At 35.4% G+C, this 20,155-nt stretch overlaps 6 protein-coding genes across 6 annotated transcripts; 5 read left to right on the top strand and 1 right to left on the bottom strand.

The window, feature by feature from the left end:
• Positions 1-5,560: 5,560 nt before the first annotated feature.
• On the top strand, positions 5,561-6,968 carry EV154DRAFT_552107 (uncharacterized protein; the record flags this gene model as incomplete). Its single annotated transcript, XM_051605034.1, has 6 exons — positions 5,561-5,879; positions 5,959-6,065; positions 6,123-6,138; positions 6,429-6,456; positions 6,696-6,806; positions 6,861-6,968. Exons 1-6 carry the CDS (start codon positions 5,764-5,766, stop codon positions 6,966-6,968), a joined length of 486 nt encoding a protein of 161 aa, XP_051457115.1. The 5' UTR covers positions 5,561-5,763.
• Positions 6,969-8,818: 1,850 nt separating this feature from the next.
• On the top strand, positions 8,819-10,265 carry EV154DRAFT_589918 (uncharacterized protein; the record flags this gene model as incomplete). Its single annotated transcript, XM_051606859.1, has 3 exons — positions 8,819-8,986; positions 9,041-9,612; positions 9,689-10,265. Coding segments are annotated over 3 exons (1,317 nt in total), but the record flags the coding sequence as incomplete, so codon positions are not given.
• Positions 10,266-11,007: 742 nt separating this feature from the next.
• Positions 11,008-13,647, top strand: EV154DRAFT_510689 (uncharacterized protein). Its single transcript, XM_051601731.1, has 7 exons — positions 11,008-11,834; positions 11,893-12,069; positions 12,123-12,157; positions 12,208-12,613; positions 12,685-12,908; positions 12,969-13,047; positions 13,102-13,647. The coding sequence occupies exons 1-7, from the start codon at positions 11,472-11,474 to the stop codon at positions 13,498-13,500; spliced, it is 1,683 nt and encodes a 560-aa protein (XP_051457113.1). The 5' UTR covers positions 11,008-11,471; the 3' UTR covers positions 13,501-13,647.
• EV154DRAFT_510681 (homoserine dehydrogenase-domain-containing protein) lies at positions 13,546-15,050 on the top strand. The gene is made up of 4 exons (XM_051601730.1): positions 13,546-14,326; positions 14,385-14,623; positions 14,680-14,773; positions 14,835-15,050. The coding sequence occupies exons 1-4, from the start codon at positions 13,634-13,636 to the stop codon at positions 14,916-14,918; spliced, it is 1,110 nt and encodes a 369-aa protein (XP_051457112.1). The 5' UTR covers positions 13,546-13,633; the 3' UTR covers positions 14,919-15,050.
• On the bottom strand, positions 14,698-16,037 carry EV154DRAFT_245429 (Rho GTPase Rho3). Its single transcript, XM_051594576.1, has 3 exons — positions 15,581-16,037; positions 15,221-15,523; positions 14,698-15,156 (listed from the first exon to the last, which is right to left on the bottom strand). The coding sequence occupies exons 1-3, from the start codon at positions 15,701-15,703 to the stop codon at positions 15,037-15,039; spliced, it is 546 nt and encodes a 181-aa protein (XP_051457111.1). The 5' UTR covers positions 15,704-16,037; the 3' UTR covers positions 14,698-15,036.
• Positions 16,038-17,976: 1,939 nt separating this feature from the next.
• EV154DRAFT_510674 (uncharacterized protein) lies at positions 17,977-19,677 on the top strand. The gene is made up of 9 exons (XM_051601729.1): positions 17,977-18,067; positions 18,126-18,195; positions 18,267-18,287; positions 18,345-18,437; positions 18,502-18,647; positions 18,709-18,986; positions 19,047-19,131; positions 19,193-19,268; positions 19,325-19,677. The coding sequence occupies exons 1-9, from the start codon at positions 18,024-18,026 to the stop codon at positions 19,451-19,453; spliced, it is 942 nt and encodes a 313-aa protein (XP_051457110.1). The 5' UTR covers positions 17,977-18,023; the 3' UTR covers positions 19,454-19,677.
• The last annotated feature ends 478 nt before the right edge of the window (positions 19,678-20,155 follow it).

Genomic DNA, 20,155 nt, shown 5'->3' with positions numbered 1-20,155 from the left:
TCAACACACGATATGACTAATTTTTTTTAGCGCGTGTATTTTTATTCAGGAACCGAACATTATCTAGTTTTTAATATTTTACTAGACATAGACATGAGGTTAAGAATCTTACGCACAACCATCAGCGGCTGTGATAATAAATAGTAGAATGATGCGCAATTCGTGACAATTTTATATGATTATCCATTCTTATATAATGCGGTAATTATTTTATTACAACAGAAATAGCCAGTTCTAAACCTAGTTAATGCTTGTAACTCTTCTCTCCGTCTAAGTTCTAGTTGTGTATTTCCTGCGACACCAAAGCTTCCCATGATCACTCTTTGCATATAATTGGATATCGCTGCACGTCTCGAAATTCTTTAATATTCCTAGCACAATGCTTTTCCTTCGTCCAACAATTATCGAAATGATCTGGCGAGGTTTAATAAGATAAAATGTTAAACGGGAAGTTTAGTTATGTAGACCACACCTACCAAGCACAATAGTCGAGTAAATATCGGCCTCATTAGAGCAAAGACTCTACAGAAGGACCCAAGCTACGAGGACGCAAGCACCTATTTTGCTTAAAAAAGGGTACAGAACAGTAGTTATCGACCTCAATGAAATAACAAAGAGACCCAAGTCACAAAGACGCTAAAGACTATCAAAATCAACCAGTGCAAAAGTGATGTAGCTGATAATACAGTAGTTGTCGACCTCAATGAAATAACAAAGAGACCCAAGTCACAAAGACGCTAAAGACTACCAAAATCATCCAGTGCAAAAGTGATGTAGCTAATTGTACAGTAGTTGTCGACCTCAATGAAATAACAAAGAGACCCAAGTCACAAGGACGCTAAAGACTATCAAACCATCTAGTGCAAGAATAATGTAGTCAAACCCAATGAAGCGCAGAGTAGGTCGTTTTTCACTATATTCAAAGCACCCCATTTAAAACTGGATGTGAGTCATTTTCTCTTTGTCCCCTCTCGTTTTTTTTTACCTGATAGCAAGACAAAAGAAAGTATTGAAATTCTTCTTCCGTTACGACATTAAACATATACAGGAATTGTTCTTATCTCCTTCCATCTGGAAATGTTTAAAGATAGAGTGCATCCGGAGTTCAATAGTAAAATTTTTTTTTTAAGCAGGGAGGTACTTTCGAATCAATCCAACCTTTTTTTTTCATTATTAAATTTTTTTTTGCTCACTATTATACGTTTTAAATGATAGTTAAAACAGTTCTACACAATTTTTTTGTGAGAAAAGCAAGCCGAATCTCCATTTTTACAAAGTGATTTTAGGTGGGGGGGCTTCAACTTGTCACATACAGCCAAAATTTGAACAATTTTTTTTATTTTAGCCAATAGGATTGCTCCGGATATTTAATTCACCGTTTCTGACATTTAAACTAAAGCATCTGCCGCCAAAAATCTAATTACCGCCAGCAGGCATACTTAAGCTGGCCATGTACTTAGATGATAAAGTTCACAAACAAATCTAGACATGTAATTAATATTCTCTTTGCCCAAAATTAATAAAAAAATGCCGTTATTCATTTCAGGTTTTTTAAGAAAGGACAAATTGTTTAAACGCAGCGAGCTCTTATCGGATGTTCTTATTGACGGACAAAGGCTTTAGAATGTTCACTAGCATTTCTGTACTGATTATAATTCTTTGAAATTTAAGAATCTCGTTGCTTATTATGTTTTTATGCTGTAATATTAAGCGCGTTATACTAAAGTAAACAGAAGGCAAATGACCTTTCTTGCAAACATTTATGACACTGATCATCAAATCTAAAACAATTGAATCACAGCGTTACATAATCTGATTAAATTTTTATGCTGAAGAAACTCTTCAAAATGTTCCCCGTGATTTTGATACTAAGTAGAATCTTTTTAAAATTGATATATATATTATAAATAATACTTTTAATCTGTTCTTGTCACCGCCAACAAAAAAAAGTACATAAAGGGTGAGAAATATGTCTTTAAAATTTCCATTACTCAAAAGACCAATTGTAACACAGCCCACTCCAATCCGATGGCTGATATAAATAAAAAAAAACATTGAAATGTTCCCCGTGATTTTGATACTAAGTAGAATCTTTTTAAAATTGATATATACATTATAAATAATACTTTTAATCTGTTCTTGTCACCGCCAACAAAAAAAAAGTACATAAAGGGTGAGAAATATGTCTTTAAAATTTCCATTACTCAAAAGACCAATTGTAACACAGCCCACTCCAATCCGATGGCTGATATAAATAAAAAAAACATTGAAATGTTCCCCGTGATTTTGATACTAAGTAGAATCTTTTTAAAATTGATATACATATTATAAATAATACTTTTAATCTGTTCTTGTCACCGCCAACAAAAAAAAAGTACATAAAGGGTGAGAAATATGTCTTTCAAATTACCATAGCTCAAGACCAATTGTAACACAGCCCGCTCCAATCCGATGGCTGATATAAATAATTTTTTTTTTAAAATGCTCCTCGTCATTTTGATACTAAGTAGAATCCTTATTAATTGAAGATGTAGCTTATAATATATGTTTTAAATTTGTATTAGTTAACGCCAATTGCAAGAAATATCCAAACAAGGTGCAAACTCCCTTTTAAGTGTCAATAACTGTCCCCCCCAAATCTTTTATATTTTAAACGCAGCAAGATTTAGCTGCTATATGGGGAAAATCTTTGAAGTACTTGCCATCATTTTTGTATTAAGTATATTCTCTTTTAATTAAAAGAGCTTATTTGTAAATATATGAATATGTTATAATAGTCTGCGCCAATTGATAAATTGACTGAAAGATTAGTAATATTATATTAAAGTTCCATACGAAACTCTATAGGAGTTTGAATCATATAATTTTTAAGGTTTGGGATTGAGTGTTTAATTTTTGACGTTTTGCAAAGTTTTTATCATCTATCAAAACAAACAATAACATATCCAATGGCTAAATCAAGAAAAAGAATGAACCAAGGAAAAAAAGTTAGAGCTGCAACGTTAGAGAAAGCTGCAATGCTTGCTGCTGAGGCTGCTGAGGCTGCTGAGGCTGCTGTGAGAGAGTTCAGCGATGTTGAAATTCACCATTCCGAAGATGTTCAAGGTGATGTCGAAGTTATGCCCATCTCGTGGAAAAACGCTAGTGAGACCACTGGTGCGCAGAGATACACGCGTAAAATTGAATACGCACGCGAAACTATCAGTCGAAAGAAGTCTGCTTGGAAGAAAGCCGCTGTGGGCACACGTTCCTTGACCGATTTTTTCAAGTTGACCAAAAAACTTGCACCCATTATGAAGAAGAAAAAGGGGCCATACAAGTCCAGATTCCCTGATGAAGCAACATTGGAAAAAATCCATACAATGTTGCCACTCATTGATCCAAAATTGGTTCTTTGTAATGCATCTACTGGTGAACAACATATGGAAGGTGTCACTCAGTATCTGAAATACAAGATTGTGAAGGAAATGATGGTGCTTCTTTTGGCGGGTGAAGCGTATTCTGATGCAGCAGATCGTGCGGTCAACAACTCCTGGCACGATCCATCAAAATTTTACCGTTTTCGCGTAGCCCGTATTTGGTTGGGGCTTTACTTGGAGACCGGAAGTATCCCTCTCCACCAACAAGGAAAGCATGCGAAGAGGAGATCAATCCTGAGTGATCCTTTTGTGAAAGAGAAATGCGTGGAGTGGATTCGTGGCCAGAAAGCCACATTTAGAAGTATCCCGGCTCTTCGACTTTATTTAAGACAGCACGTCTTACCGGAGGTCTTGGCCATGACGACGGAAGTACAGGTTGATGCAGATGTGATTGTAAATGATGAAGTACATCCTCTGTCAAATGATGCTTTGTCAACTTACCTGAAGTCATGGGGGTTCGAATACAAGACAGGTAAATACAAGTTGCAATTAATTAATAGTTACTAATGGTTAAACTTTAATGTTTTTTTGTGGTATGTGCATAGGAAAAGATCAATGTTACTTTGATGGACATGAACGGCCGGACGTCATTTCTTATCGTATTAAGTGGGCCCAACAAATGATGGAATGGCACAAACGTATGGAAACCTATACACTCGACGATGAGAATTCAGAACCAGTTCAACCTAACCTGAAGGAAAATGAAAAGAAGATGGTTTTAGTTACTCACGACGAATCAATATTTTATTCAAATGATTGTAAAGTCACTCGTTGGTGTGAGAAGAACGAATCCATGATCATTCCTAAGGGCCAAGGAAGATCTGTTATGGTTAGCTCGTTTATGTGTCCTTGCCATGGAACAATGAGAGGTACCGTCAATGGTATTGAAATAACTTCAAGAGTTATCTTTCTTCCTGGTAACAGTAACGGTGATGGTTATTGGACGAACATTGATTTAACTAATCAATTAAAAGATGTAATTCCTCTTTTTAATGAATTACATCCTGATTGTATTGGTATCTTTGCCTTTGACCAGAGCTCTAACCACAAAGCCATGGCTGATGATGCTCTTGTTGCCTCAAGGATGAGTTCCGGTGTCACCGAGTATAAAGATACAAATAAGTATAGGTTTCGGGATACCACTTTTACTGATAAGGAAGGTCGAGTGAAGGCCCAGCCCATGTACCGGACCGAGACGGTGAATATGGAAGCCGTGAAGAAGATTGTTGCTACCAGAAGGGCAAAGCAGCAACCAGTGTCCTTTGAAGACCTCATGAATCAATACAGGCTTCCAAGAGTAAATATTTGAACTTAATACATGACATGAAAATCTAAATTTCAATGATTACATTATATTTTGTAGGCACGTGAGGTCTTCAGAGGCACGCTCATTTTGTTGAGGGAGCGCGGCTTGTTGGACAAGAATGCTTCGCTGCGCAAGGTATGCCCTTCTGGTACAGTGCATGATCCTGCTGTTCGACCTGGCTGCTGTGCTGAGTACTTGCTTTCTCAGCAACCTGATTTTTTGGCACAGAAGAATATGTTGGAGACTGTGACGTTCGAGGCTGGTCACCTCTTTACATTATACCCAAAGTATCACTGTGAGACTAACTGGATTGAAAGACATTGGGGTGCAGCCAAAAGATATTCACGAATGATGTGTGATTACTCCTTTTATACTCTGACGTCTAGAATCCATGAGTTTCTGGACAATGATGAGGTTGTGCACGGTCCTAAAATCAATAGACGGTATTATAACCGTGCCTATAGATATATCGACGCGTATAGCAAGGGTAAAGATGTCATGGAGGCTGATGAGATTATCAGAAAGTTTTCCAAAGAATATCGATCACACAGACGTGCTGTTTAGTTGCTCCTTAATGGCTTTCATTCCATTAAAAAAAAAATCCAAAAAAAAAAAATCCTTAGACTCCCCCCCCCAAAAAAAAAAATTAGACTCCCCCCCCCCAAAAAATAAATAAATATCCTGAAATTTTTTTTTTTAAAAAAAAAAAAAAAAACCTTCCCCCACATTAAGATCTGGCTATGAATCTATTTCCTTTTATATTGTTTGTACGAGTCGGAGGTGAATCCTTCAAAATGTCACAAAATTGATTTTGCTATTGAACTCCGGATGCACTCTAAAATAAAAAAAACAGCCTAAAAACAATTAGCCTTATATTTTTTTAAAATACCTAGTTATTGACAGTGAAGTGCTCAGCATCTATACAACATACAAATCAGAAAGACGTATTAAACTTCATAGGCAACCACAATTACCTTAGATACATCATGTTTTAAACATTTCTTGGTGAATATACCTAACAATTCTTAATAAGATAAGATGGGTACACTCACTAGCATTGTAAATTTATTCAAGTTTACCACCTATAACTTATGTTCTTGTAGTGTATTACATGAATTAAAATCTAAGAATTATTTTATCGAAAGTGAAAAAAAGTGAAAGTGAAAGAAAGAGAGGAACAGAGACAGAAAAAAAAAACGGGTTTATGAATCTCATTATCACATTATTTTAAAGAGCGAATTATTCTTCTCGTCTTCTTTATTGCAAGGCCCGCAACAGCCACAGGACGATCTACTCCTATATTTGTAGCGGCACTAAACATTTCTTAGCAGTTTTGGGGGGTATGAAGCAGAAGTTTCACAATTATAATGTTGTAACTTTGACTTAAAGCTCTGTAGGTGAAAAATACAGAAAGTAAGCCCTGATAACAGTAAGCGACATTCTTTAAGCTGTTGGTCTTGTCCAGTACTCGAATTCACTGAATATCTTTAAGGTTGTTTGGCCTCCAGCTTTCTCTCTTCGTGAACTGTAGTCGGTTGCTACCTTTACGTTTTTTTTTTTTTTTTTTTTTTTTTTTTTTTTTTTTTTTTTTTTTTTTCCTGAAGAGGGGGTAATAAACGATGACTTGTAAATATTCTTGTATTCAAATTGAGGAAAAAAAAGGATTTAATATATTTTTTTTTTTTGATTGTGTGTTTTTACAGTCAATTGAGTAATTTTACATTTGTATGTGTAAAATATCAGCTGAGTGTGTATTTTCACAAAACCGTGCGCGGCTGTGACTGTTTAATCTGTTTTGACTGTCGAAAGGCCTCATTTATAGCATTTTAAAAGAGACGATATCCAACTTAATTTAAAGTAAAGTAAAGTGACGCATAATAAAGTATTACTGTGTTCCTATTATCTATGTACGTTTACCGTAAGTCAAAAATAAAAATTTATTGATCCATCTCTACACCTTAAAAAAAAAGGGGGGGGAGCAGGTGGTAATTAACTTTATGAGCCTAAGAAATGCCGTTTTAGTAATCCGTATCTACACGTATAATGGGCTATCTACCACCTACCGGGCATCGATTGTCCGGGTATAATCCGGCAGGTGGTATATAAGAGAAATTACTATATATAGTATAGCTCAGGTGGTATATACAGGTTCTCTATTTTTTCGACTGCGAAAATGTGGTGTTGTAACTACCATGGAGCCCAAAAGCTATAAAAATGGCATGGATGTTCTAATTAATGTATAAAAAATGTATGCAATAAAAATCGTAAAAAAAAAAAAAAAAAGAACAGGGTAATAATAAGCGAAAGAGAAGAAAAACGTCAGCTAAAAACCAAAGTGAAGGATAGAACTAGTAACAATTTTATGTTTTATCAACTTTCAAAAGAAGCATTAATCATCTTTTAAAAAAAATTTGAAGGTTACTGTAACAAAATGCTGTTAGCTGTTTTTGGTAATGTTTTAAAGAATAAATCCAATGTAAAGTTTAAAAGACACAGGCACTATTTGGAAAACAGGTTGTAAGTACAGCTAAAGAGGTAGAGAGTTGCTGCTTCTGGGAATAGATGAATATAATATATCAAAGGCTATTATACGACATGTAAAAATTGTACGGACATTCATACGATGCATTAACTTTCGATAAATTGCTGGAAATCTAAAACATTCCGAAAGCAAGATTCATAAGGTATTGACTTGTAAAAAAAATCATATATCTTTTAGGATGGCTATGTCATGGCATCTAAAAATATGTTTACCACCTCAAAATCCATTTTAGGACGGCAATGGCCGACCGTCTTTTAACGACAAAGCGCCATGCTTATTTATGGTGATGTGCCTTCACCGGTGACAGCTTAAAGATACTTTCAGGTAAGAAACAAATCCTTTCTGAACTTACTGATTTCCTGTAAATCTCTATTGTCTGAATTTTAAATGTGAAAGTTGTCTTCTGTGTGTGTGCAGTGGTTTTTGTTGTAGCCAATTACAGTATTAGCACTTTGAATTCAGACAAGGAAAACTAATTTTCAGATAAACCTAAAAATGATTTCAGATGAACAAAAATATATTTCAGACAGAAGTAAAAAAATGATTCAGACTAACGTAATATATATATATACAAATAGAATAAAAAAAATTCCAGACAAAGGCTATCAAAGGATGTATCCTATGAATTTTACAGTTTTCATATTCTGCATTGATAGTTCATAATGTATTTAAAGGTGTATTTTTATGAGCTCTTTTTACACAAATCCTCAGTTAATACGTTATAACAGTAAAAAAGGGGGAGAAACGGAATTTCAATTACTTTAGATGACGTTGACTTTGAGCATTATAATGTAACTTGATTTAATTGACAATACATCAAACAGTGCTTCTTTCACAAAAAAAAAAAATATGAGACCTCGTATTTACCCAGTTACAGAAGATTTTATAAATGCCAAAATAACAGCTAAACTTGCTAAGATGGGGGACGAAACGAGTACCGGCACAATGAATCAACCTGCTGGTGGAAGCAGAGGTAAAAATGCACTGTATATGTTCAAGTATATAGCCAAACATAATAACTCATAAAATAAACCAGGCCTAAAGAGAAAGGAAACATTTGAAGCGAAAAAAGAAAAGAGTGTGGCTAAAAGAAACAGGACCACTGCGTCTTCAAGCTCATCGACCCTGATTTGCAAGTCTTGTGATACAAGTGGTCATTCTTCTGCGAGAAGTAAATTGTGCCCTAACCATAACTATACCTTACAAGAATTGATCGAAAAGGATCTTGGTGCTAAAAATCAAAGATATACTATATCTCTTCCATTAAAGGGCTTTTTAAATGAAACAGATGATGATGATGACCGATCACAGAAGGCCGTAAACAAGATCCAGGATCTATCTAGTTTCTTACGTCTTGTTTTGTTTAAAGCTCAAATCTTTGTCAATGACTACATTTTACAATACCCCAATAATTTGTCCAATGAATTTTTTCAGCAAAATTTCTGGTATTCATTGTGTAGGGTGGTCTGTAAACAGCTGTCGATCAAAGACTTTCAGTTAAAGTATGCCAAAATTCACCACTTGGAAGACGTATGGATGGAGCTTAATAATCTAGAGGGAGTAAACTTAAACGTGGAAAAAGATGGGCTGAAAAATTATGGTCAAGTGCTTGCAACTGCTTGTGAAACTACTGCGACGTGTTATAATAACTATTACATTGAGAATTTTCAGAACATTATCTGCAACTACTTCATTTATATGATTTGTAAAGAATTTCCTGTAAGTTACTAGCAGGAAGCGCTAACTTACAAGTTATTAACAAACTTAACTTAGGACGCTAAAAAATCTGTCATAAGGAAACTTGTATATGAACATGTTTTAGATCAAGTACTGTCATCTGATCCTGTTGCCGTCCTAAATGATGATATCCTCCCACCATTAAGCCAAGAAACAAAAATTGGTTTACAGGCATTTATAAACCCTTTAATTGTGGAGCTCAAGAACCGCTTGCCATCGTTCACAATTACAAAGGCAACTCAGAATACTGCCCCTTTTGGTATTTTACCGGCATTAAGACACATTCTATCCAAGTATGAATCAATCATTGCGGAAAATTCTACTTTACAGAAGCATGACTCAGAACCAGGAAAACCTCAAGATACGGTTCAATCTGGTGAAAAAAAAAAGAAGAAAGATGATAAAGCAAGGCATTTTGTACCGCCAAGAATATTTAGCCTGTTTCCCAATCCAGGTTTGCAGTGGCGCTTTATCAAAATCGATAGTCAAAACGTTACTGGTATATTCCCTGGCTCAAACTTAAAGAAAGAAAAGGACGAGACTTTATTTAGCTTCACACAAAGGTATTTTTATGATTGTTTTAACTTTGCCAAACTAAAAATTAGAAGGTACATACGAAAGAAAGAGTATTGAGAACCTTCTTCATATAATAATAATAATAAACATTTTGTCTATTATTATTAGCCTTAAAGATCTGAAGGAGCTGCCTGCAACCAACGGCAAGATGTTTTTGAACGGGATGTACACCGATGGTTATACTTGCCGCTTACTATTCTGTCGTCGTACTGAACCATCTTCGTCAACTAAAAGCATTGCCCTAGAACTCGATGACTTTAACACTGACGAGGTAAATACTTATTTTAGGCCATGTACTGTTGATCCCGGAAGGAAGGATGTGTTTGTATCCTACCATGGAGACAATGATGTGAGACGTCTTTCTTCAAAAGAATACTACAATATGGGCGGTGTTACGCAAAGACATAAACAGGAACAAGAACTCAAGAAAAGCTTGGGTATTGATCAAATTGAGACCAATATCCCCTCACCTAAAACCACGTCTCATGATACCTATATACTATACATTACGTATATTCTCCAACATATTGATACACTTTTTAATTTCTACGGGTTTAGAACTACCAATAGTAGATGGTGTAATTATATCGCATCACAAAAGAGTATAGAGGACGCCGTTAATATCCTTTTAAATGGATCAACAAAGTACAACAAGAAAAGAAGGAAAACTAAGAAGAAGAGTAAAAAGCGAAGGAGATCTAAAATAGTTGACTCTTTAAAATCTAAACCGAAAATTGTCAAAAGGTAAGCGTGCTAACAAACCTTAATATGATTGTATTTTAATAATGAAACTTGCATGAAGAGAACATAAAGAGAAATTCGAAGAAGGGGATCGTAATAAAATGCCTTTAATCATCTTTGGCGATGGACTCAAGAACAAAAGCCAAACAAAGTTTAAGGGTTTGCGCTCCGGTGTAACGGACAAGCTTTATCGACAATTGAAAAGAAGAGAGAAGCTTGGAGAGTTACTTCTTGTTGATATTAACGAGTTTAAAACATCAAAGGTTAGTATATTAATGTATATCAATACCTTCGACTAAAGTAATAGTTTTATAGACATGCAATTCTTGTTTTAGTAATAATTTAAAAAACATGAGGTGCGGTACTGACGAAAAATCCTCACACATCCATCAAATATTGATTTGTAAACGATGCAATATTTTTTGGAATCGTGATGTGATGGCTGCGAAAAATATGCTTGCTATATCTCAATCCATTTGGGATGGCCAAGGCCGACCAACTGTCTTTAAAAGACTAAACGCCACCTCCAATGTGGTTACCTCGTCTCACTCAAGTGAGGAGAAGGTTTAAAGATTTTACAGGTAAACCTTATAGTTACTTATCAAATCATCCTAAAACTAAATTTCATTTGTCTGCTTTTTTATTTATTTTGTCCAAAAAAGGTAAGTCAATGTCTGAAAGTAAATTTTGATTCGTCTGAAAAAAAATTAACATTTTCTGAATTTAAAGTGTGAAAACTGTACTTTGAAAGGGCGCCTTTTCATATTTATTTTTCTAACCTCCATTCGCTGTTGGGATTAACAGTTTTTCTTTCTGTCCTGCTTGAGTAGACTAAAAAAAATAAAAATGTCTGATGCTAAAGCTTCGTTTGGGCCAAGGCAGGTAAATAGGCAATTCTGATTTTTTTTACGCATTAGACCCTAAAACAGGTTATCATTTTTGTGGTTCCTAGCGTAGAATTCGGCATATTCGTTCCATTGTTTGTCGGAATATTGTGTGGAGGAACGAAGCAAATGACTCAGAAATAGAACCAACTTCGTTGCAGGAGCCTTCACCATCGACTCCGATTAACTCGAAAAGCGGCATAAAACGATCAGAAAGCGCCACGTCTTTAGCCACTCCTACTACAGCAGTGGAAGATTCGTCGTTGATGAAACGAGCTTACAAGAAACGAGAGCAACAACTGCATTGTGGGGGCCTACTGGATGCCTATGTGACGCTGCACACAGGGACAACTGGCGAACCCGAGTTTTATAAGAGTGAAATGATTCCTAACACTACCAATCCAACATTTCGGTCATTAGCTTCTCACTTCGATTGGATGAACTGGTATGACGCAGCTTCCAGTTTGTTGATTATCCGTCTCTGGGCAAGACATTCTATTCCAGAATCGGCCGGTCAACATACAGAACCGATTTTAGGATATCAAAATAATCCAACTCAAGACCAAGATTTTCAATTATTATTGGAGTGGGACTTGGATTTAAACGCGTTGTCTTGGATAGGAAAATCGGTAAGTAAAACCAATAAAGAGAAAGGCAATGTAGTCTTATGAACTCTTTTTCACTTAGTTTTTAGATTTACAGTACTCGTTTCCCGAGAATTCGTTTTTAATCGAATTACACGATGGCTTTTATTCGGCTCCTGACATAAAGACATTCTTATCTAGTCAAAATAAAAGAATTAGCTTGCTGGATTTGGAACAACAATTGGACAATGTTAGTATTAATACAGTACAGTCAACCAAGGTAGGTTCATGTTTGATAATAAAAAAAGACCTATCTCTAAAACGCCCATGTAGAAGAAGCGATCGTATACATATAATCATATAATCAAGTAAGTAATCGTTAACATGGAGATTATGTGGTTGATTAAAAATAAATTAGATTAAACACGATTAAGGATTGTATATTTGACACACAAAAATCAGCAGATGAAGTAAGGCAAGGTATTCAAGATACAATGGATACAGGAGAGCGCGGATTTCGGCTTGGGCGAGAACTAAATCAGCATAAATCCCGGCTTGTTGAAAAGGAAGCACAAGTGATACAACAAAAGAAGTTGATCCAAAATAAAGTTGAAGAACTAAATTTGAAACGCCAGGCAATACAAAAGCGCAAAATGGAACTGATGGATTCATTGGAGCGATGCGAGTTAGGCACAGTCGATTTACAAGACAACGAGGAAATACTAGAAAAAAATATAAAGATGAGGCAGACAATATTTCACAAGTTGAACCGAAGAAAGAAGGAGCTGATTGCAGATTTATTCTCTATATACCCTATTGAACAGGTAAAAAAAAAACTTTTTTGGGTTTTATATTTAAAAAAAAAGTGGTACCATTGTTTTTGATATAAAAAAAGTCCTATGATGATTCGCAACAGTTTCGTATTCGTGGTATTTATCTACCGAATTCTGTATATGATGGCCAAAACGATGAGTTAATCGCCACAGCCCTTGGTTTTACCGCTCATCTTGTCTCCATGCTGGCTTTTTATCTGGAAATTCCACTAAGGTATCCAACCATTCCTATGGGTTCGAGGGCATCTATCAGAGATGTTGTTTCACTAATAAGTGGATCAAGAGAGTAATGATAATTTATGCAAATTTATATATTTAGGTGCTAATATGCTCTTTCCTTTTTTAGCTTTCCGCTGTACGCAAAAGGCGTAGATCAATACAGATTTGAGTTTGGTGTGTTTCTTTTAAATAAAAACATCGAACAGGTATGATATCTAGAGATGGGACAAATGTTTAAATTACTAACTACGAATTTATAGCTGATGAATGCCTATGGATTGATTGTGATGGATTTAAGACATACGCTACCTAACATTCATTATTTTATTCAGGCTATACTTACTACATCTGTGACATCTAGTCCCACTTCAATGTCCGTCTTATCTATTTCCTCTTATGCAAATGGATCACGTAATAACAATGAAGAGCCACCAATTCGTCAGAACCATAACCACTTAACTTTACAACCCACGCCTAGTTTACCTCACCCACCATCACCTTCTATATCTCTTCATTCTATATCCAATAATACTGCTCACTCGCCAAAATCATCTATAAATTATCCATCTGCCGCATTTTTGAATACACCTCAGGCTATGGCTGCCCCTGCAATATTAGACACCATCACCACATCTTCCAGTCGCCATACAACAATATAATTTTTTTTTTTTAATTCAACTTTTTTTTTTTTTTTTTTTGCGGTGTGTAAAAAAATGTTTTAAATATTTTTGTAGCTGGGGGGTTATAGATTTTTTCCTTTCCTTTAACTTTTATATTTTATAAAAAAAAAAAATGGTTAACGTTGGTATCGTTGGTGTTGGACTTGTTGGATCCGAGCTAGTCTCACAAATTTTGAAGTCCTCATACAACCAAGCTCTTAAAGTTGTTGGTTTGACCACCTCTCAAAAGATGGTAGTGTCTGATGCTGAATATAAGACTTTATCTATTGCTAAAGAGGATAACATTCGCTCAAGCGTCAACTCAACTGGTATCAAGACCAACCTTGATCAATTTGTTGAATACCTTACGAAATCTAAGGAACACTCTATCATTGTTGACTGTACTGCCTCTGAAGAAGTTGCCAAACTTTATCCTTCTTGGCTTCGTTCTGGTTTGAGTGTCGTGACGCCAAATAAAAAAGCCTTTTCCAGCTCCATTGAACTCTTCAAGGAAATTCAAGAACTTGCTGTTAACACCAGTTCTGTTAAGAAGGGAAGAACCCCTTTGATCTATCACGAAACTACTGTCGGTGCCGGTTTACCTGTTTTATCTACCTTGACAGATTTCGTCAAGACTGGTGATGAAATCATTAAAATTGAGGGTATCATTTCTGGTACCTTGAGTTATCTTTTCAACAACTATTCCACTTTGAATAGCACTGAGGCTCCCAAGCCATTCTCTGAAATTGTCAGTATTGCCAAGGAATTAGGTTATACCGAACCTGATCCAAGAGATGATTTGAACGGTATGGATGTCGCGCGTAAGGTAAGCAGATGTAAAAGCTTAAAAAAAAAATAGATCTTAAAAATCAAAAATCGCTTAGGTGACTATTTGTGGTAGATTAGCTGGACTTGAATTAGACCTGTCAACCCTTCCTGTGGAGAACATCGTTCCTGAAGCGCTTCAGTCTATCAAATCTGCCGATGAGTTTATGGCTAAATTACCTGAATTTGACGAACATTTCGAAAAGTTGAACAGTGAAGCATTAAAGGAAGGAAAGGTCCTTCGTTATGTTGGTTTAGTAGATGTTAAAGGTGGACAAAGTGGTGTCAAATTGACCAAGTATGTTTTTATAGACAGTTTATTAGTGTACAAATAGTTAAAATTTACAACTTTAGATATCCTGGAACCCATCCTTTTGCTTCCCTCCAGGGTAGTGATAACATCATCAAGTTTACCACCAGAAACTGTCCTAACGGTGTCATTATTCAGGTAATAAATAGAGGTGATATAGGGTAGAAATTATAATGTAGAATACTGATATAATGATTAGGGTGCTGGTGCTGGTGCTGCTGTTACTGCCTATGGTATTTTCACTGATCTTATCAAGATCCAGGAACGCGTTGAAGGATTTTAAAGGAAAAAGGATTGAATATTTAAAGTATGATACAATTTGATTTTGAGTCATGTGGCGTTTTCAATTTAACTAGTTTTATAAATAGTTTAGTGTCAACTTACAGATTAAATAAATGATTTCATTTACCTGAAAGTGCCACCTTGGCTGATTGTTCGAAACACTCTTTCACTCCACGCTTATGCTTGGCAGAACATTCTAAATAACGAATCGCACCAATGCTTTTAGCCATTTCTAAACCCTATAGAAATAGTTCAACCTTCTCGATTTTTTTTTGTTTGCGGGGTCTCTTTGTATTCCCTTACCTCGTTGTATGAAATTGTATTCTGTTTCTCATCTCTTAAATCGCATTTAAGTGCAACTAATACAAACTTTGCATTTCCGCAATGTTCTGTTACTTCCTCCATCCATTTATCTGGAATATTTTGAAACGAATCTCGGTTTTCCACAGAGAAACATAACAAAAAAACATGTGTATCTTCGTATGACAGTAGTCGGATTCGATCAAACTCTTCCTGTCCAGCTGTATCCCATAAAGACAGTTCAACACTCTGATTATCGATGGAAATCTCCTGCACATAATTTTCAAAGACTGTAGGTTCATAGATCTAATGGCCAAAACGGTTAAGAGATAATTATTTTTATAGACAAGCCTTCAATAATACCTGAGGAAAGTAATCTCTTGTAAAAACGCTTAAAAGCGAAGTTTTACCGCAGGCACCATCACCACAGACAACTAATTTCCTATTAAGTGTCTGTACTTCTAACTTTTTCCCACACAAGGGCATGATCAGAAAATTTAAATAGGAAGAAGAACAATTGTAAAATTAATTTTTGATGGCTTTTTATTTTTTGCTTTTCCGCTTGGTGTGGCACCCGGTGACAGGTGCATCTCCTTAAATAAAAGGCACGCCCTTAAATACCCGAATAAAAAAAGAATGACGTCAGAATTTTCTTTTGAAAAATGGCCTTACTTGGTAAAGATGGGAACGAAAAGTGTTGAAACCGCATCTAACGCAACACTTCAAAAAATTTCCATGTCATTTGCAACATCTGGAGCTAGCAGTAACACAAATTGTGCGTTAGTATGAACATATAAAGATAAGATAGAAAAAAAAAGTAACATCACACAGTCCCTTAGCGACGGTCAGGGTGTGCGTAGTCGTGATGTTGGATTAGGATACCAAGAGGTCAAATAACTTATCGTTTTGAACTAGATACAAATTTATCACAACCAATATATGATAAACCTGTATGTGTGTGTTATTGCTTACCATCAGCTTCTCGTTTGGACTTTACTATAATACTTCTGTGTAAAATTACGACCAAACAAGCTCAAGGGTGATAGAGTAATGATGTAATTGTCAAAAAAGGCATAAATCGTTCAATATATATTTGTCCGTTTTTATCACATTGTTTTTGATTGTGTATTCTTGTTTCCTGATCTGAAAGGACAGTCAAAACACAGATCCTACGTTGTAACTACGTGCACTTTGGCTGTCCCTAAAGGACAAGAAAAGCGATTGCCAAATACCGTGACCTGATAAACTTGATGATGTAGAATCTTTGCCTTCAGAGATCAAATCAAAACAGAAACTTTTTTTTTTGACTCGGAGTGTCAAAGAGGACATGTAGCACTGAGAAGAAAGATAAGTTTGCCTTGTGAGATTTCATATAAAGTTCTATTGTTATCTGATATATTATAAGTCATTCATGCAATTTGTGCCTTGGAAATTCGAACGAGTTTGAGAACACTTTTGAGTAAAACAACTGAGCATGCGTTATACAGCTGAAGAGCAGTGCTAGTTGGAAAGTATTGAGTGTAGGCCAATACAAAAGCATACTTTCTGTGCATACTCTTAAGCGGGAATAACCGTTAGACAATCAATAAAGGAAGCTACTATCAGTGTCTACGACAGAGATGATAAGTTTGTTTACATTCAAGTGATATCGGGCTATGTTAAGGTGTTGATGAAATGATTGCTTACTGTCCTTAGGGGTGTTAACAGAGGTTTGTTATACGGTACACTAACACCTGAAAATCAGCGAGATTACTTAAAGCGATTGTTTCATAGGTTTCATAGTGATACTGTAGATAGCGCTGGTGAGGCTTGTCTAGGTTCATTATCGTTCTTTACAAAGAGTCAAATTAATGGCATCTAGTGTATACTTAAATTAACTTTAAAATCGGCGCAAAGCATTGAAATTGGGGGGAAAATCAATAAGTAGGTTGAATAACTTCAAATTAGATATACACATAGCTGGATGTAAATATCAAAGTTCATAATTACGTTATATGCTCTACGGTCTACTCTAAATAAGAATGTATAATATCTTCGATGTTGATTAGGTCTGTTGTTTAGAAAATATAAATCGGAAGGTTGATCAATGTACCTACAAAAGAAGATATTTGTCAATTTTTCTAAGCACAACTAACACAGTTGAGACAATTGCTTCATAAGTGGTCAAGGCGGCATAATAATCTCTGTACTAGCCTCATTTAATTCATGCATTATAAAGAGTAGAGGACGACAAAGAGAAATTATTGCAATTTTTTTTTCTTGGACATTATGCTCAAATATTTATCCATGGCTTCAAGGAAATTGGATAGTTCTTGTAGTGACCATCTATCTTTTTAAGAAGCAAGGATTGGTAAAGTGCTTACAAACCAATTAGTTTGTCATGATAGACACTTGCCTCCTGCATAAAATAAAGCTTTTTGCGTTCTGGGTATTGAAATGTACCCTCGACCTTTCGACGTTCGTAAATAAAATTAAACTTCTATCCTTTCCCTGAATGCAGTCTGATAGTAATCTTTGATTTTATAACAGTCGACAGTATGTGTATTCTGAACGCTTATTGATCCGAACCGCACAATAATAAAGTTTCGTAGTCAACAATGTTTTCTCCACCAATGTAAACATTAGTTGAAATGCATAAAACAGTTTTTTTTTTGAAAATACCGTGCGGCTGTGAAAAAGGCTGATGTGCAAAAACAAGTGCCCTTGATGACGCGCTTAAATAATTTTTTTTTTGAGTTTTCCTTTTTGAAAAGAAAAAAAAAAAAGACTTTTTTAAACTTCACCTTTTCGATTTTTAAAAAAATAAATGTCTTCCACCACTACAATCTATGTTGGTAACCTTGACCAAAGGTAACAATAACGAGCATAGTTTATGTCTTGCAGAATCACAACTTAACACTCTTCCTAGAGTGACTGATACAATGTTACTTGAATACTTTGCTCCTATGGGCTCTGTAGCTAACATCAAGATTGTCGCTGTAAGTACATCATCTAGTCCGAACAAAGACGCGTACTTCTAAACTGAACATACCAATCTTTTTAAACTTAGATGCATAGACATGGCCCTTTCGTAAGCATCAACAATATATTTCATCATTTGCTTACCCCTAACTCGTCCGATTTATAGCCTAGTGTCAATTATGGCTTTGTCGAATATGTTGAACCCCAAGCCGCTGACAGCGCCATTCAGGAATTGAATGGATGTAAGGTTTTAGACTACGTAAGTAAAAACTCTGATTGAAATTCGAGGTCTAGGGTTCTGATGCTTGAAAAATTTTCTGTAGGAGATCAAAGTTAATTGGGCTCAACAAGGACAACAACTTACAAAGGAAGAAGCTCCCAGCCATTTCCAAATCTTTATTGGTGATCTTGCTCCCGAGATTACCGACGATTTACTGTCCCAAGCTTTCGGTGTTTTTGGAACGATGGTGTAAGTTTTTTTTTTTACTCTAATTTTTATAGTTTATTGACACTTTTTTTTAAAAAAAAAGAAATGCTCATGTCATGAGAGATACAATGTCCGGTAACTCTAGAGGTTTTGGTTTTGTTGCCTTCCGTGAAAAGGCTGATGCCGATCAAGCAATCGCTTCTATGAACGGTGAGATGGTTGGTTCTCGTAATATTCGTGTTAATTGGGCTACCCAAAAGAGTCAATCTGATACTCCCCCTCCTCGTCCCGGGCAACAACTTCCTTACGAGACTGTTCTCCAACAAACTCCTGCCTATGTTACTAGCGTTTACGTCGGTAACTTGCCACCTAACACCACTGGTAATTTTTTTTTTTTTTTGTTACAAAATACCACAGAAGATTTACTAAATGGAAAATTAGATAATGATTTATTGCAACCTTTCCAAAGATTCGGCTTCATCCAAGAAGTCAAGTTACAAGCCGATAGAGGTTTCGCATTCGTCAAGTAAGATCTTTCATATCTTCAGCGAAAAAAAAACGTACGATCACTAATTTGTGCATAATAGATTGGACACACATCAAAATGCCGCAAACTCGATTGTTCATTTACAAGGTATGAATGTTAACGGTCGCGAAGCAAAGGTAAATAAGAAGTATATTATCGTGTTGGGATTTAAAGACTGAAAATAAATTTATAGTTATCTTGGGGTAAGGATCGTGCTCCCTCTAACTGGCCTGTATATAACAGCGGCTATAACAATGGCGGACAACAGCAACAACAACAACGTCAACAAAGTAACAACTGGCGCCAAGATAATAGAAACTAAAAAACCAAAAAAAAAAACTCCAATATATATATTTAATTTAGTGTTCTCATCCCTTTTTTTTTATATGCAGTCTTTCCTATCATATCTTATCAACTTTAACAACCACATCATGCCATCCACATTATTACTTTTTTTCCTTTACCTCTCTTTTCCTATATCGAAATGAAATAATGTATTATAATTGAATTTAATAAAAAGAAGCAGAAAAAAAAATTACTCTCGTATTAGAATATGCCCACTGCTTAATGGTAATAATTAAACAGAGAGTCATCATATCGATTTAAACAAGTTAATTTGGTGTTTTTCTCGGCACCCTATTTTATAGGCGTTTAGACAAAATGAAGAAGAAATAGGGCCGCAGATTTAAAAGGACAACATGCTGTTGATGTGTTCAAACATAACTTCACTTAAATAGGATAAGCAAGGTTTAGTTCTTCCCTGCAGTGGTCGATTATTTGTACTATTATGTAGTAAGGGGCCTGAGAGACTTCATTATTCCATTTCCTTATAGTTAGTCTTGGGTGTTCTAAAAAAGAAACTACATCATACCTTCCCACATGTCACGACGAATGGTATTTATTATATTAAGATGGTGCATACATACTTCATGCATTTATCAATAAATTGTAATATTTTATACCTTTGCTTATTTTTTTAAAAAATATAATTATTTATTAACTGACCGATGTACTTTGAATGTTA

The sequence above is a fragment of the Mucor mucedo genome, assembly GCF_025094135.1.
Source record: "Mucor mucedo strain NRRL 3635 chromosome Unknown EV154scaffold_52, whole genome shotgun sequence".
Classification (NCBI taxonomy): Eukaryota; Fungi; Mucoromycota; class Mucoromycetes; order Mucorales; family Mucoraceae; genus Mucor; species Mucor mucedo.
The sequence above is the reverse complement of the archived record's forward strand: the minus strand, read 5'-3'. Positions and strand labels throughout refer to the sequence as shown.

Bases quoted from the DNA above. Each gene is read 5' to 3' on its own strand.
- EV154DRAFT_510689 (XM_051601731.1), top strand. From the start codon at position 11,472: ATGAAACGAGCTTACAAGAAACGAGAGCAACAACTGCATTGTGGGGGC. The intron at 11,835-11,892 runs GTAAGTAAAACC...TTTTTCACTTAG, and splicing joins TGTCTTGGATAGGAAAATCG to TTTTTAGATTTACAGTACTC. The intron at 12,070-12,122 runs GTAGGTTCATGT...ACGCCCATGTAG, and splicing joins ATACAGTACAGTCAACCAAG to AAGAAGCGATCGTATACATA.
- EV154DRAFT_510681 (XM_051601730.1), top strand. From the start codon at position 13,634: ATGGTTAACGTTGGTATCGTTGGTGTTGGACTTGTTGGATCCGAGCTA. The intron at 14,624-14,679 runs GTATGTTTTTAT...TTACAACTTTAG, and splicing joins AGTGGTGTCAAATTGACCAA to ATATCCTGGAACCCATCCTT. The intron at 14,774-14,834 runs GTAATAAATAGA...TATAATGATTAG, and splicing joins CTAACGGTGTCATTATTCAG to GGTGCTGGTGCTGGTGCTGC.
- EV154DRAFT_245429 (XM_051594576.1), bottom strand. From the start codon at position 15,703: ATGCCCTTGTGTGGGAAAAAGTTAGAAGTACAGACACTTAATAGGAAA. The intron at 15,524-15,580 runs GTATTATTGAAG...TTTGGCCATTAG, and splicing joins CAAGAGATTACTTTCCTCAG to ATCTATGAACCTACAGTCTT. The intron at 15,157-15,220 runs GTAAGGGAATAC...CTATTTCTATAG, and splicing joins ATACAATTTCATACAACGAG to GGTTTAGAAATGGCTAAAAG.
- EV154DRAFT_510674 (XM_051601729.1), top strand. From the start codon at position 18,024: ATGTCTTCCACCACTACAATCTATGTTGGTAACCTTGACCAAAG. The intron at 19,132-19,192 runs GTAAGATCTTTC...TGTGCATAATAG, and splicing joins AGAGGTTTCGCATTCGTCAA to ATTGGACACACATCAAAATG. The intron at 19,269-19,324 runs GTAAATAAGAAG...ATAAATTTATAG, and splicing joins TTAACGGTCGCGAAGCAAAG to TTATCTTGGGGTAAGGATCG.